Source organism: Pristis pectinata, chromosome 37, assembly GCF_009764475.1.
Source record: "Pristis pectinata isolate sPriPec2 chromosome 37, sPriPec2.1.pri, whole genome shotgun sequence".
Classification (NCBI taxonomy): Eukaryota; Metazoa; Chordata; class Chondrichthyes; order Rhinopristiformes; family Pristidae; genus Pristis; species Pristis pectinata.
In genome coordinates this window covers 8518985-8536524 of record NC_067440.1, presented here as the reverse complement: position 1 = coordinate 8536524, position 17540 = coordinate 8518985, and the positions used below count along the sequence as shown (strand labels likewise).

The window sequence follows — 17540 nt, the reverse complement described above, 5'->3', positions numbered from 1 at the left end:
GGGGGGGTGACCAACCCTCCTCGCCCACACCGCCGTCCCCTCCCCGCCCACACCCACCGCCCTCAACCCACACCCTTCCCGATACCCGTTGCCCATAGCGTTGCCCTGTTGCCCTCGAGGGGGCAGGCAGGAGAGAGGAGGGGCTATGCCTCGGTCTTCGGGCCCGACTCCTTCTCGCCGTTCATGGCCGCTCGTCCTGCCGCCATCTTGGTTCCCTTCTTGGCCTCGGGGAGCTCCTCGCTCAGCTCGTGAAGGGACGGCTCCTGGTAGAGGGCAGCTGGAAGAGACCAGGGGGAGGGGTGGGTGGGGGTCAGGGTGGGGGGGAGGTTAGAGACCCGCCAGGACAACATACAACCGCGTCATGCCTTGGCAACATCTGGGACCCCCGGTGCCCGGTCACATCCCAGGGTCCCAGAGGAAGTGTTAGTTCGTCCAATGGACGCCGGGGAATTGGCGGGGTAGTTGACAACAAAGGAGGGCAATCAAGAAAGCTCACCAGTGCCTCTACTTCCTCAGAGGGCTGAGGAAATTCGGCATGTCCCCTTTGACCCTCATCAATTTTTACCGAAGCACCATAGAAAGCATCCTATCCGGATGCATCACGTCTTGGTACAGCAACTGCTCTGCCTGAGACCGCAAGAAACTGCGGAGAGTTGTGGACACAGCTCAGCACATCACGGAAACCAGCCTCCCCTCCGTGGACTCTGTCTACGCTTCTCGCTGCCTCGGGAAAGCAGCCAACTTAATCAAGGACCCCTCCCACCCCGGACATTCTCTCTTCTCCCCCTCCCATCGGGCAGAAGATACAAAAGCCTGAAAGCACGTACCACCAGGCTCAGGGACAGCTTCTATCCTGCTGTTATCAGACCCTTGAACAGACCTCTCACACGCTAAAAGATCTCTTGATCTCTCAATCTACCTTGTCGTGGCCCTTGCAGCTTTATGTCTGGCTGCACTGCACTTTCTCTGTAACTTTAACACTATATTCTGCATTCTGTTTTCCTTTTTATCACCTCGATGTACTTATGTACGGAATGATCTGTCTGGATGGCAAGCAAACAAAAGTTTTTCACTGCATGTGACAAATAAACCAATTAAGAGAAAGGAAAAGAACACAGCTGGAGTATTAAGGACAGTTCTGGACTCCCTACCAAAGGAATCCAGCGAAGATCGGCTCCTGGGATGCGGTGGTTTGTCAGACAAGGAGAGACGAAACAGACTGGGCCTGAACTCTCTCGAGTTTCGAAGAATTGAGGGCTGACCTCATTGCTACGTACACAATCCTCACCGGGTTGGATAGGATAGGATGGGTGTTTCCCCTGGCTGGGGAGGCAAGAACCAGGACACAGTCTGAAAATAATGTCCTTCAAGCTGGAATAAATGCAATGAAAGTTTACGAGGATGTTGCCGGGACTCAGGGCCTGAGTTGTAGGGAGATATTGGACAGGCTAGGACTTTATTCACTGGAGCATAAGAGACTGAGGGGTGACCTGATAGAGGTGTATAAAACCATGCGTGGCAAAGATAGGGTGAATGCATCTTTTTCCCAGGGCTGAGGAATCAAGAACTAGAGGGCACAGGTTTAAGGTGAGAGGGGAGAGATTTAATAGGAACCTGAGGGGCAACTTTTTCATCCAGAGGGTGGTCCGTATATGGAACGAGCTGCCAGAGGAAGTGGTTGAGGCAGGTACATTAACAGCATTTAAAAGGCACTTGGACAGGTACATGGATGGGAAAGGTTTAGAGGGATATGGGCCAAACGCGGGCAAATGGGACCAGCTTCGGTGGGCATCTTGGTTAGCATGGACCAGTTGGGCCGAAGGGCCTGTTTCCATGCTGGTTGTCTGCTCAGGGTGGAGATGGGGAGAAATCCCAGAGGGTGGGGAAGCTTTGGAATTCTCTCACCAGGAGATTGGAGATGCAGATGGAGAGATTCTTGGACATTAAGGGCCTCGAGCCACAGGATTTCAGGAAAGGGGGCGGTGTACATGCTCCTGTCTATATCAGCGGTGCTGAGGTCGAGCGGGTTGAGATCTTCGAGTTCCTGGGAGTGAACATCACCAACAGCCTGTCTTGGTCCAACAACGTGGACGCCACGGCCAAGAAAGCTCACCAGCGCCTCTACTTCCTCAGGAAGCTAAAGAAATTCAGTACGTCCCCTTTGACACTCACCAACTTTTATCAATGCACCATAGAAAGCATCCTATCTGGATGTATCACGGCTTGGTACGGCAACTGCTCTGCCCGGGACCGCAAGAAACTGTAGAGAGCTGTGGACACAGCCCAGCGCATCACGGACACCAGCCTCCCCTCCTTGGACTCTGTCTTTACCTCTCGCTGTCTTGGTGAAGCAGCCAGCATAATCAAAGACCCCACCCACCCAGGACATTCACTCTTCTCTCCTCTTCCATTGGGTAGAAGATACAGGAGCCTGAGGGCACGTACCACCAGGCTCAAGGACAGTTTCTACCCCACGGTGATAAGACAATTGATACGATGAGATGGACTATGACCTCACGATCTACCTTGTTGTGACCTTGAACCTTATTGCACTGCACTTTCTCTGTAGCTGTGACACTTTACTCTGTACTGTTACTGTTTTTACCTGCACTACCTCAATGCACTCTGTACTAACCCAATGTAACTGCACTGTGTAATGAATTGAACTGTACGATCGGTATGCAAGACAAGTTTTTCACTGGACCTCGGTACAAGTGACAATAATAAACCAATACTAATTTTGGACCAGGACAGTAGGTAGACGATCGGTGATCCCTCAATAGAGTGGTGGGCCTGATCTCTCTGAACGCCACGGCAACCCCTGGGCGGGCAAGACTCAACGAAGGCCTCGGGTGGAGAAAGTGGGGTAGCAGAGTGGGTGGGGGAGGCACCTCTCTCCGTACCTTCGACGAGCTTGGGCAGGAAGTGGGCGGCCCTCTTAGTCTTTTTCACGTGGTTGCCCTTCATGGTCTGGCCGTCCTTGTCGATGCCGAGGTACCAGGAGCGGCCGGATCCCTGTTGCCGGTAGAGCACCGAGGAGTAGGTGACGTAGTAGTTCTCGAACACGCACTCCTTGAACTTGCACTCGGGAGTGAAGTGTTCCTGTGGGAGGGGGGGCACAGTTCACCGGCAGCCCAAGAGGCGCAGTGTCCCGGAATTTCGTCCCGCTGCCGGATCCGTGTGGGATTCCTGCTCTCGGTGGTGAGTTAGTCCCACAGTCCCCACCCCCTACGTTCACTCCTGGTCCACCCCCCCAACTTCACTCCCTCAGGCTCCAAAACCAACCCCAACCCAACTCTCTCTGTCACTTGTCCTTCTCTTTCTCCCTAGGACATCGGTGTGGGGTCAGACACAATGTGAAGCTCCCTCTGCACTGTCCCATCACACACTCCCGGTGTCAGACACAGAGTGAAGCTCCCTCTGCACCGTCCCATCACACACTCCCAGGGTCAGACGCAGAGTGAAGCTCCCTCTACACCGTCCCGTCGCACACTCCCAGGGTCAGACACAGAGTGAAGCTCCCTCTACACTGTCCCATCACACACTCCCGGGGTCAGACACAGAGTGAAGCTCCCTCCACACCATCTCATCACACACTCCCGGTGTCAGACACAGAGTGAAGCTCCCTCTACACCGTCCCATCACACACTCCCAGGGTCAGACACAGAGTGAAGCTCCCTCTACACTGTCCTGGTGGATTAGTATTGTACAGATGAGCCCAGATAAGCACCATCTCTGCATGCTGGACCCATGTCCCTCAGTCTGGGTGGTGGGGATTGTGTGGAGACCTCCTGGTGGGTAATCCCCAGCCCCCCAGCCCCTGCACTGGGTCACCCACCGATGTGTAGACATATCCGTTGCAGTTCATGGCGATGTAGAGTCCGGTCTTCACCCCCTGAATCGCGACCACCCTCAGGCCCACGGGAATGAGGTTGAAGAGCACTGCAGAAAGGAAGGGCAGAGAGGAAGTGAGTGACGTGATCCCCCGTCAGTGGCGTGAGGGCTTGGTCGAGATCCCCCCCACCCCCTGCTAAACCCACCCCCTACCGCCCCGAGCCCCTCACCAAACCTGCCCCGATCTCCCTCCTCTACTGCCTGGACCACCATCATAGAGTCACAGAGTCACACAGCTCGGAAACAGGCCCTTCGGCCCAACTAGTCCATGCTGGCCAAGGTGCCCATCTAAGCCAGTCCCAATTGGCCCATATCCCTCTGAACCTTTCCCATCCATGTACGTAAGTGTCTTTTAAATGTTGTTAATATACCTGCCTCAGCCACTTCCTCTGGCAGCTCGTTCCATATACTGACCACCCTCTGGGTGAAAGAGTTGCCCCTCAGGTTCCTATTAAATCTCCCCCCTCTCACCTTAAACTTGTGCCCTCTAGTTCTTGATTCCCCAACTTTGGGGAAAAGACTGTGTGAATTCACCCTATCGATGCCCCTCATGATTTTATACCCCTCCATAAGGTCACCCCTCAGCCTCTTATACTCCAAGGAATAAATTCCAAGCCTGTCCAACCTCTCCTTGTAACTCAGTCCCTCATGTCCTGGCAACATCCTCGTAAATCCCTGCACCCTTTCCAGCTTAATGACGTCTTTCCTATAACAGGGCAACCAAAACTGGTCACAATATTCCAAATGTGGTCTCGCCAACATCTGGTACAAGGGCAACATAATGTCCCGACACCTATACTCAGTGCCGTGACCGATGAAGGCCAGTGTGCCAAGGGGACACACACGGAGCCGGACATCAACCACTGCTGGAAGGTCATCAACTCGGTGAAAGACGCCCTTTGGTCTGCCCGAAACTTGTTGGTCTCCCAGCGCTGCGAGATGTCCGTAGGGGAACGCTGTCGACCGGCACATTCCAGGCTGCAGGAGTACGTGCTGAGGGACGCACTGAAGCTGGGTGCAGCCAACGCAAAGGCTCGGTGGGGAAGGACTACAGTTTGGGGTTCTGGAGAGGGAGGGGCGGGGACAAGTGAGAAAGCCCCTAAATATTGTAAATACAGGACCGGGTAGTTTCCAGGGAGCCACACGTGTGGCATTGGTGCTGTTTTCTATATAAAGAGGTAACACTAAGAGGTAACATCTCGGTAAGATGAAGAAGGTATAGAAGGCTGTGGACTGAGTGCTGGTAAATGGGATGGGTGTAGACGGGCCAGTATAGACATGGTGGGCCAAAGGGCCTGTTTCTGAGCTGGATGACTCTTGTGTCCCCATCACTAATGAGCCTCACCACCTGGGACATGCCTTTTTCTCGTTACTACCATCAGGGAGGAGGTACAAGAGCCTGAAGACCCACACTCAACGATTCAGCAACAGCTCCTTCCCCTCCGCCGTCAGGTTTCTGGTCCATGAACCCATGAACACTACCTCATTGTTCCTTTTAGAACCATAGAACACTACAGCACAGAAAAACAGGCCATTCGGCCCTTCTAGTCTGTGCTGAAACTTTCTTCCGCTAGTCCCATTTACCTGCACCCAGTCCATATCCCTCCAGACCTCTCCCGTCCATGTATCTATCCAATTTATTCTTAAGGGTGAGCCCGCATTTTATTTATTTATTTATTTTTGTGATTTATAGTAATTTTAAGTCCTTGCACTTAACGAATCTCACATCATTTAAGTCAGTGATAATAAATTCTGCTTCTGTCTGATAGAAGCGTACGTGGTTCCTGATGCAGGGAGAACGTTGCCCCCCCTCCCCCACCAGGCGCGGTGTCTCCACCTGCTGTTGCGTGACTTACCGTACGTACTCATCTCATCCTCTGTCCCATCTAGTCTCCCCCCGGGCACCAGGCGCAGGAAGTATCCAAGCTGGCAGAAGAGGCGGGTGACAATTCCCTTCAACAGGCCGTCTGGAGAGGCAGAGAGAAAGGAGGTTTGGTACGTTTCACGGATTCCCAGCACATAGATGCGATCACGCGGAAGACACGCCAGGGTCTTCACTTCCTTAGAAGGTTAAGGAGGTTCAACAAACGTCTACAGAGGTACTGTTGGAAATATCCTGACTGGTTGCGTCAGGGTCTGGGACGGCAATTCGAATGCGCAGGAACGTAAGAAGCTGCAGAGAGTAGTGGACTCAGCCCAGTACATCACGGGCACATCCCTCCCCACCATCGGGAGTATCTACAGGAGGTGCTGCCTCAAGAAGGCAACATCCATCATCAAAGATCCCCACCATCCGGGCCGTGCCATCTTCTCGCAGCTACCATCGGGCAGGAGGTACAGAAGCCTGAAGTCCCACACCACCAGGTTCAGGAACAGCTACTTCCCTTCAACCATTCGGTTCTTGAACCAACCTGCACAACCCTGATCACTGTCTCAGTATAGCAACACTGTGACCACTTTGCACTACAATGAACTTGTTTATTTGGCTCTAATTGTGTTCTTTCTTGTAATAATTTATGTTTAACATGTTTTTCTTGTGAATGTTTTGTATCTGATGCTCTGTGCCTGTGATGCTGCTGCAAGTAAGTTTTTCATTGCACCTGTGCACAGGTGGACTTGTGCAGATGACAATAAACTTGACTTTGACTTTTGGCTTACACTGCTGGCTTGGGATGTCCCGGAAACACTTCACAGCAAGGTTGAAATCCAGAGAATTGCAGACGCTGGGATCTGGAGCAACAAACAATCTGCTGGAGGATCTCAGCAGGTCGGGCAGCATCTGTGGGGGAAGAAGGAACTGTGGACGTTTTGGGTTGAAACCCTGCATGCAGGGGCATTGAGGTAAAAGGACAGCCATGATCTTATTGAGCGGGGTGTGGGTTAAAGTCTTCCTTTTGCCTCTTGTGTGGTACAACACTGTAACTCCCAGCACAGATCAGCCATGATCATACTGAATGGCAAGGCAGGTTTGAGGGGCCGAGTGGCCTCCTCCATCTCCTGTTCTCTTGTCCCAGTGCCACTTTGACCAGTCCTTGACATCCTCCCCTGTGCTAATGAATGCCAGCGCCTCACCTCCTGACTGGGCATATGACGGCACTCCACACTCAACGTGGAATTCAAGAAACCGCAGAGAGCTGTGGACACAGCCCAGCGCATCACGGAAACCAGCCTCCCCTCCGTGGACTCTGTCTACACTTCTCACTGCCTCATAATCAAAGACCCCACCCACCCCGGACATTCTCTCTTCTCCCCCCTCCCATCGGGCAGAAGATACAAAAGCCTGAAAGCACGTACCACTGGGCTCAAGGACAGCTTCTATCCCGCTGTTATCAGACTCTTGAATAGTCCCCAGTATGATGAGGTGGACTCTCGACTTCACAATCTACCTCGTTATGACCTTGCACCTTACTGTCTGCCTGCACTGCACTTTCTCTGTAACTGTAACACTTTACTCTGCATTCTGTATTGTTTCACCTTGTACTACCTCAATGCACTGATGTAATGAAATGATCTGTATGAACGGTGTGCAAGACAAGTTTTCACTGTACCTTGGTACATGTGACAATAATAAACCAATTTACTTACTTCACATAACAGAAAGAGAGGGGAAAAAGAGCCTTCCTCTGTGTCAGAATTTACCAAATCTTTAACATTCACTCGACTTTCTTCTCTCTCTACAGAAGCTGCCTGACCTGCTGAGTGTTTCCAGATTTTATTTCACATTTCCAACATCTGCAGGTTTAACAGATCCATCATTTCTTTCTCATTAGTGGGATCTTGCTGTCCGCAGAACCTGGCTCGCATTCAGTCTGTGCTGAGGCGCTACGTCAATGCAAGTCCGGTGTTTTTGCAGTGTGAGCCCAGTGTTCAGACCCCGAGGGAGGATACGAAGGGGGGTGGGTGGGGTGGGGATGAAGCCACGATTTATTCGTCAGTTGAGCTGTTGGTTCCCGGAGGAACGAATCACTTCAAGGAAGCTTTTACCAGAGGCCGCCAGATGTGATTCATGGGAGTTGCCTGCCAGGTCGGTCTATCAGCTAATGCTTGGCAAAGCCTTAACTAACCCCATTATTTATTAGCCCCTGGAAGTCGTTGACAACCACACTCAGCACTTTGGTACAATTACTCTTCACTGTTTGTCTGAGCCAAGATGCCCACACTGAGGGGGTGGGCAAGGCGGTGGTCAGTGACTGGGAATTGGGCTCAGTACCGGGGGTCAGTCTCAAACACCCCTCTCTCCTTCCCCTCTCTCTTTCTCCCTGCTCCCTCTCCTCTCTCTCTCTTTCTCTCTTTCACACTCTCTCTCTCTCTGCCTTTCCCTCTCTCTCTCTCTGTCAACCATCAGTAACGACTGCTGCATCTTCCGTGTGTATTGCTGTACACCCTTCCAGTCACCACAACACAGGTGTGATCCACCCCCCTCAAATCCGCACCCCCCCCCTTGATCCAGCCTCCGCCACCCTCAGGGACAGAGAACTCCAGAGGTTCAACCACCCTCCAAGTTCCTACGTACCTCCCATTCTAAATGACTGCCCCCTAATCTTGCAACGAACCTCAGGGGCGTGATCAGGCACAGCACGGTACTGAGCCTCACAGGGAGAAAGGAGAGGAAGTAAAGTAGACATTTGAAAGGTTGGGGAGTTGAGGTCCATGGGGGGGGGGGGAGCTGTCTTTGGGGAAGCTGGAGGGGGAGATTTGCCAAGACCTTGCCTTGGATGGAGGGTGCCCGTTGCCAGGAGGGACGGGGAGGCTTGGTCTGCAGCAGAGGGGGTTAAAAGGAGTCATGATTGAGGAATATAACATTCTGAGGGGTACAGATAGGGTAGACGGCAGGAAACGTTCCCCCCATATCAGAGGGAGATTTAGTGTGGGGGGGAGGGTGAATGCACTGTCCAGTAATGTACTTGCTATAATGAAGCATAAACTCTCTGAGATCACCCCAGCTAGAGAGTGAAGCTCTAAACTTTCATTCCTTCCAAGAACTGATGCACTTAAAGCTGCTTTTACTGGCCTGATGAATTGCCAGTTATCTTGTAAATGCACGCATTCAATTAGCTACATATTAATTAGTGGCCATTACGTAACAGAGTCCTGGCGCTAACCCAGCGATCAATGTCGCAGGGTGTAGAGAAGCTTCCGGAATGATCCATCAGTGTCACACGGCAACTGAGGTTTGGATCCTCAGGGGGATGGCAGAGAGAATGGGATAAACCTCATTGTTCTAGCAGAGCTGAGGAACAGTTAGACAGAGTGAAGCTCCCTCTACACCGTCCTGTCACACACTCCCGGGGTTAGACACAGAGTGAAGCTCCCTCTACGCCGTCCCATCACACACTCCCAGGGTCAGACACAGAGTGAAGCTCCTTCTAATATCAAACATTCCTGAATCCATGCATATTTGAATGTTGCCTCAGGTAAAGTCGTTCCTTTAGTGGACGTGACAGTGGTTTTTAACAAAGGCAGAATGAATTCTGGGAGGAGGTGGTGTGGAGGGGACACAGGTCACCTGACCGTAATAGACCGCTGGGTGAGGAGGCCCATACTGGGACCATGGCGTTCTCTGGGGTGTGTGAGCTGAGCTACGGGACTGGTCAGGGACATTGGCTTCCCAGGGTGGGATAGTGTGTGACTGCAGAGGTGGTGGTGTCCCCCTACACCCGCTGCCCCTCTCCCTCTCGGCGGGAGGGGTGGCGGGTTTGGGAGGTGCTGTCGGAGTAGCCGGGGTGCGTAAACACGGTGCGCTCTGTGGACGGTGCGCACCTCGGCCTCTGTGGTGGAGGGGGGTGGGGGGGGGGGCTGGTTTAGGGGGATGGATGCGGTGCCGATCGAGCGGGCTACTTTGTCCTGGGACGGTGTCGGACATCCTGAGAGTGGATGGAGCCCTCATTCACCCAGGGAAGCGGAGGGGGGGAAGACCTTGAGGTGTCAGGAGGTGAGTCACTCACCACAGGATCCCCAGCCCCTGACCTGCTCCAGTAGCCTCGGTGTTTGTGTGGTTGTTCCGGTTGAGTTTTGGCTCGGTGACGGCTGGGGGTCTCATCACAAGAGCACAAGACAAAGGAGCAGAAATAGACCATTCGGCCCATTGAGTCTGTTCCGTCCCTTCACCATTAGCTAAACTATTCTCCCATCCAGCCCCAATTCCCGGCCTTCTCCCCATATCCCTTGATACCCTGACTAATTAGATACCTATCAATCTCCGCCTTAAACACCCCCAATGAATGGGCCTCCACAGCTGTGTGTGGCAATGAATTCCATAAATCCACGACCCTGGCTAAAGAAATTTCTCCTCATCTCTGTTCTCAATGGGTACCCTCTAAATCTAAGGCTGTGCCCCCTTGTCCTGGACTCACTCACTATGGTAAATAGTAATTCCAAGGATGAGGAACACAGAACACAGAACACAGAACAGTACAGCACAGGAACAGGTCCTTCAGCCCCTTTCACCTTAAATCCATGCCCTCTAGTATTAGGCATTTCAACCCTGGGAAAAAGATACCGGCTATCTACTCTGTCTATGCCTCTCATAATCTGAATATCAGGTCTCCCCTTGGCCTCCGACGCTCCAGAGAAAACAACCCAAGTTTGTCCAACCTCTCCTTATAGCTCATACCCTCTATTCCAGGCAGCATCCTGGTAAACCTCTTCTGCACCCTCTCCAAAGCCTCCACATCCTTCCTGGAATGGGGTGACCAGAACTGAATGCAATACTCCAGACACGACCCAACTAGAGTTTTACAAAGCTGCAACGTAACTTCCTGACTCTTACATTCAATGCCCCGACCCATGAAGACCAGCCTGCCGTACACCTTCGTTCCCACCCTGAACTCAAGAGGTTCCCACCTCTTGAACTCAAAAGCTGATGAAGTTGATGGTATGTCATAGTTGATGGATGGTAGCTGTTGGGAGTTGATGGACGTGTCATCTTCTCACACATTACGGAAACAGGCCCTTCAGCCCATCGAATCTGAGCTGACCATCAGCTGCCCATTTGCACCATTTTATTCTCCCCACATTCCTACCAGCTACCCCCAGATTCTACCCCTCACCCGCACACTGGGGGATAATGAACCCAATGACCCCGCACATCGTTGGGATGTGGGAGGGAACCGGAGCACCTGGGGGGGGACACACACAGTCACACACACACACACACACACACACACACACACACACACACACGCACACACAGACAGACAGACAAACAGACACACACACACACCCTATACTGAGGGGTCTGCTCTCTCAGGGACTCCCTGTACTGAGGGTCCTGTAGTGAGGCGTTCACACTTAGGGACCCTCGGTACCGAGGGCAGGTCCTATACTGAGTGATCTGCTGTCTCAAGGATCCTTTGTACTGAGGGGTCCTCTAGTGAGGGATCTGCTCCCTCTGGGGCCCCACGTTAGTTTGTATTTCCGTCACAGGCACATCCCTCCCCACCATCGGGAGTATCTACAGGAGGTGCTGCCTCAAGAAGGCAACATCCGTCATCAAAGATCCCCACCATCCGGGCCGTGCCATCTTCTCACAGCTCCCATCGGGCAGGAGGTACAGAAGCCTGAAGTCCCACACCACCAGGTTCAGGAACGGCTACTTCCCTTCAACCATTCAGTTCTTGAACCAACCTGCACAACCCTAATCACTGCCTCAGCAACGGGACACTACAGACACCTCTTGCACTGCCTTGGACTTGTCTCTGATTTTGTGCTCTTTTGCCCTAATGTCTTGTTTTGCAAGGTCTTTTTTTGGAATAATTTATGCATTACTTATGACCTGTGTGTTGCCTGTACCTACGTGCCTGTGATGCTGCAACAGGCAAGTTTCTCACTGTACCTGTCCCTCACCGTACGTGTGCAATAAGCTTGAGGTGATGCAGACTTGTACCTGAAGGGCCAGTGGATAGACAGTGACTCCTACTGCCACTCACACCAGGAGTGACCAGTGAACTTTGAGGCAACTTTAGAGACGTCAGAGGCCGGAATCTGGAGCAACACACAATCTGCTGGAGGGACTCAGCGGGTCGAGCAGCATCTGTGGGGTGGGGAGAGGAACTGTTGACGTTTTGGGTCGAGACCCTGCAGCGGGATTCTGCTCGACCCGCTGAGTTCCTCCAGCAGATTGCCTGAGGCACCTTTAACTTAGTCACAACACCCCCCCCCCCCCCCCCCCCCCCCCCCCGTCGCTGAAATTCTCAGCAGGTACAATAAGAGTCGCAGAGTCACAGAGCAACACAGCACAGATACAGGCCCTTCGGCCCAACCAGTCGGTGCTGACCACTGTGCCCAGTCCCAATTTCCTGCGTTCGGCCAATATCCCTCCAAGCCCTGCCCCTCCGTGTGCCTATCCAAGTGGTTCTTAAATGATCCCACTGTACCTGCCTCACCCACTTCCTCTGGCAGCTCGTTCCACACACTCACCACCCTCTGCGTGAAAAGGTTTCCCCTCGGGTCCCTTTTAAATCTTTCCCCTCTCACCCTAAATCTATGCCCCCTAGTTTTGGACTCCCCTACCCTGGGGAAAAGACTGTTACCGTCCACCTTATCTACGCCTCTCATGATTTTAAACACTTCTATAAGGTCGCCCTCTGTCCAAAGACCTAGCCTGGCCGACCTCTCCCTATAACTCAGGCCTTCTCACACACACACACACACACACACACACACACACACACACACACACACACACACACACACACACACACACACACACAGAGAGAGAGAGACACACACACAGACATACACATGTACACACACAAACACATGCATACAGACACACGGAGACATACACGCACATCTACACCTGCAGAGGCATGCTCACATACAGACACAGACACACACATAGAAACAGAGAGAGACAGACAGACAGACACACACACACACACACACACACGCACACACACAGGCACACACACACACCACACACAGACATACACACTCAAGGCTACACGGTTTAAATGTCTCCGAGTGTAGGAGAGTAGGTGTGTGCTGGGACAATCTGGCAGCGTTGTAGAGAATAGATCACAGGGAAATAAGTGGGACAATGTCATCAACTCACAGAGAGTTACAGCTCAGAAACAGGCCTTTTAGCCCATCGAATCTGTGCCGACCATGTCGCTGGGATGTGGGAGGGAACTGGAGCACCCAGGGGAAACCCACGCGGCCACAGGGAGAACATGCAAACTCCACACACACACACACACACACACACACACACACACACACACACACACACACAAATGCATACACACAGACACATGCACACACATGCACAAATGCACACACACACACAGAGGCACGCACACACACACACACACACACACACACACACACACACACAGCGTGACTGCAATTAATCACACTAATTAACACCCTGGCGCCTGCTGCAGGCATTTGAATTAACATTCCCCGACTGTACACAGAGGAAGGAGCCCGTCACTGCCCAGGGGAACACAGAGCCTGCAGGCAGCACAGGCAAGCAGAAAAGTCCATCGTACTCCAAACATACGTCGAGGGAAGCCACTCTCACAGGGGACACCCACAGCCTATCCAGATGCCCCAACCATAGAGTAAAGGCGCTGATAGGCAGAGGAGACCGTTATCCCATCCCAGGACCTTGACGGACCTCCACGTGGGCAGGGTGGCGAAGAAGGCATTTGGCACTCTTGCGCCTGTCGGTTTGGGTACTGAGTACAGTCGGCACACAACCGTACAGGTCGTTGGTGAGCCCACAATTGGAGGACCGTGTGCAGTTCTGGTCGCCCGGCTAGAGGACAGGCGTCGTTCAGCTGGAAAGCGTGCAGGAAAGATTCGCGAGGATGTTACCGGGACTGGAGGGCTCGAGTTATGAGGAGAGACTGGGGCTTCTTTTCCTTGGAGCGTAGGAGGATGAGGGGTGACCTTTCAGGGATTTATAAAATCAGGAGGGGCATAGATAAGGTGGACGGTCCCAGGGTAGGGGAGTCACAAACTAGAGGGCAGAGGTTTAAGATAAGGGGGGAAAGATTTAAAGGGGGCCTGAGGGGCAACGTTTTCACACAGGGTGGTGGGCACACAGAATGAGCTGCCAGAGGAAGTGGCTGAGGTGGGTAACATTTACAATGTTAGTAGACAGTTTCATGGATAGGAAAAGTTTGTTCTAAAATGGACTTTTTTTTGTTCTAATTGCGTTTTTCTTGTAAAAGTTGTTTAATTTATGTCTTTCTTGTGAATGTTGCGTCTCTGATGCTCTGTGCCTGTGATGCTGCTGCAAGTTTTTCATTTGCACCTGGGCACCCGTGGACTTGTGCAGATGACAATAAACTCAACTTTGAGGATATGGTTCGAACGCGGGAAAACAGGACTAGCTTAGGTGGACATCCTGGTCGGCATGGACGAGTTAGGCCGAAGGGCCTGTTTCTCCCCGTGTCTGCGTGGGTTTCCTCCTGGGTGCTCCGGTTCCTTCCCACATTCCAAAAGGCGTACGGGTTAGGGAAGTTGTGGGCATGCTATGTTGAATCATGAGGGGCAGAGATAGGGTGAATGCACCGTCTTTTTCCCAGGGTTGGGGAATCAAGAACTAGAGGGTGCAGGTTTAAGGTGAGAGGGGAGAGATTTAATAGGAACCTGAGGGGCAAATTTTCCACCCAGAGGGTGGTCTGTATATGGAACGAGCTGCCAGAGGAAGTGTTTGAGGCAGGTACATTAACAACGTTTAAAAGACATTTGGACAGGTACATGGATAGGAAAGGTTGAGAGGGATATGGGCCAAACGTAGGCTATTGGGACTGGCTTAGATGGGCATCTTGGTCAGCATGGACCAGTTGGGCTGAAGGACCTGTTTCTGTGCTGTGTGTTACTGTGACTATCAGTGTGTTAATTCACACCATGCAGGGCACACACCAGTGTGAGTTCACACCAGGCAGGGAACACACCGGTGTAAGTTCACAGCACACAGGGCACGCACAGTGTGAGTTCACACTGCGCAGGGCTCACACCTCCTCTCTGGAAACACTCCAGGATTCTGCGGGCGCTGACTCCCCTCCTCAGGGAGACGGGACACATCCACCCGTCAGCAGCAGGGAGCTTTTAATCAGTTTGATGCCTTCCGAGGAATCTTGGACCAATCCGACTCGCTTACAGTCAAACAGCAGGTCCATAGATCACTGCTGCTGTTGCTGTGGCCAACATCTACCACAGCGAGCCCCATGGGGGGTGTACTGACCCCGGCTCCCTGTCCCTACACTGCCTGTGAGGCAGACATGATCCAGACTGATTTCCAACCCCTCCTCCTGGGGACCCGTCCACGGATGAAAACCCCTGACACCCCTGGGTCAGCGCCAAACCAATCCCACTGCCCCAACCTCTCTGTCTCATCTGATTTAAACATTGAACACGTTTTCCACTTAAACCCGCAGTGGTTTCTGTATCCCTCAGTCACCGCAGTGGTGACCTTGTCTCCAGGAACACACTGGTGGGTAAATCCTTCCCCAACTCCCTCCCCAGCCTCTCTCCCCAAACACTCTCTGCGATGGTTCGAAACTGGGGAGCCCTTACCAATGTCCTACACACCCCAGCAGTCGAGCCTGGCAGGACAGCAGGTCCTGTAACGTTCCCATGTTGACTCCAGAAAGCCTTGGAACACCCAGGAACTGCGAAAGTATCTGTGGGGGCTGCTCCTCGCCTTCTGGCTGCACTTTAGCCCCATTCCTGTTTATCTGTGGTCATCCAGTAAGGAGGGGGGCAAGGAGGGCTGAGGGTATCCTGGTGAACTTGCTCCTGGGGCTAGCTAAGGTAGCTATCCATGGGTCCTGGAAGCAGGTAGCGGAAGGTGCTGCCCGGGCGGATTGCCTAGGGAATGTTCCGGGGTTATGTCCGTGCCAGGGTAGGAGAGGGAATATGCGGTGTCCACAGGTACCATGGAGGCATTCCAGGACCGTTGGGCACTGCAGGGGACAAGCACCATTTTTGGTAGGGATGGGGATATTAAGTTAATTTAGTTTGTGTTAGTGACTGTGTTTAGGTCACTGTTATTGTCTCTGTTTGTTGTAGTTTTGTAGTATTGTAGATTGTATTTTGTAATAAAGGTTATTAAAAAAAGAATTGGGAAAGGTGGAGAGACTTGTCAACCCTCCTCCCTTTCTAGTGAAGTTCCCCTGGCCCACATCTCATCTTCTGGCGTGCGCCGTGATAGGAGAGGTCTCCAGACTAGTTATGTCACAACGATCTCTGCCAGTGATGGAGAACAAGCCAGTGCTTCCCACTCCTGGAGATTGATTCAGTTCCTTGTCAAACCATTCCTCAGTGTGTCAGGTCACAGTGCACAGGACTCACACCTGTGTGTGTTCACACTGTACACAGCTCACGCGTGTGTGGCTTCACACTCAAACAGGGCTCACACACCCACACACACATCCACCAACACATACACACACGCTACCTGACACATGCACTACCTGACACACACACACTCATTGACACACCTGACTCTGTACCCCACCCCTCCCTGTGCCACTGTACCACACCCCTCCCTATACACCACATCTTCCTGTACCCCACCCCTCCCCGTACTGTACCCCTCCCCGTACCTCACCCCTCCCTGTACCTCACCCCACCACGTACCCCTCCCCTCCCTGTACCGTGCCCCTCCCTGTACCCCTCCCCGCCATGTATCCCACCTCTCCCTGTACCCCCCCCCCCCGTACCACACAGGGCTACGGAACTTTCCAGGACAAGACCCCTAACTCCCCTGCACCTCAGGACACTGTGGGAGGGAGAGGGGTGGGAACCGAGTACACCTCCCCCACCCCCACCCTCGACCCTCGGGGGAGTCGGTTCAGTGTCTCCCACCGACCCTCCCTCCAACCCCCACCCGCCCTCCGTGGGGGGAATGCCGACACGTGGGTCGCCTCCCCGGGACGGTAACATCCCTGCTGCACCCCCACGCTGACACCTACCGGTCCCTCGCTCCAGTTTCCCTGTCCTGCCTCCGCACAGCCGCACCTTACTGATGAAGACCAGGAACTGCTTCTGGCACACCGAGGTCTTGCCTCTGGGGCTGGGCTTCTGCCTGACGGGAGCCGGCCGACTGTTACCCTGGTCCTTCAACTCCCGTTTCTGCCTGATGAGTGAACTTGCGAGGGCAGCCATCGATCTCCCCTCCCGTCGCCCCCTCCGCTCTCCTCCACTGCGATCGGCGCGAGGCTTCGGTGCCAGGCGGGGGGGGAGCCGGGTCCTCGGCGCTGCCTTATCGGTGACCTCCTCTCCCGCAGTCGCTCCACATTGTCAGTCCCTCTTCCTCTTCTTCGGTCCTGCACAGTACACTCTGCCCTGCAAGCAGTGCGGAGACAGGAGAGAGAGGGGGGGAGAGAGAGAGAGAGAGAGAGAGAGAGAGAGAGAGAGAGAGAGAGATGGTTTAATCAGTTTAACACCAGCACTGCACCTTGTATCCCCCACTGCCTGCCGTTCCGATCGGGAACCGGTGATTCAATTCTACCTTGTTTGAAAGGCTCGCAAGGAAACAGGATGTGTGTGTGTGTGTGTGTGTGTGTGTGTGTGTGTGTGTGTGTGTGTGTGTGTGTTTGTATCTGTGTCTGTGTGCCTATGTGTGTCTTTGTGTGTGTGTCTTTGTGTGTGTGTTTGTATCTGTGTCTGTGTGCCTATGTGTGTGT

At 53.1% G+C, this 17540-nt stretch overlaps 1 protein-coding gene across 1 annotated transcript; it reads right to left on the bottom strand.

The window, feature by feature from the left end:
- Positions 1-143: 143 nt before the first annotated feature.
- On the bottom strand, positions 144-17019 carry fgf11a (fibroblast growth factor 11a). The gene is made up of 5 exons (XM_052044523.1): positions 16827-17019; positions 5751-5861; positions 3839-3942; positions 2904-3102; positions 144-277 (listed from the first exon to the last, which is right to left on the bottom strand). Exons 1-5 carry the CDS (start codon positions 17017-17019, stop codon positions 144-146), a joined length of 741 nt encoding a protein of 246 aa, XP_051900483.1.
- Between the last annotated feature and the right edge of the window lie 521 nt (positions 17020-17540).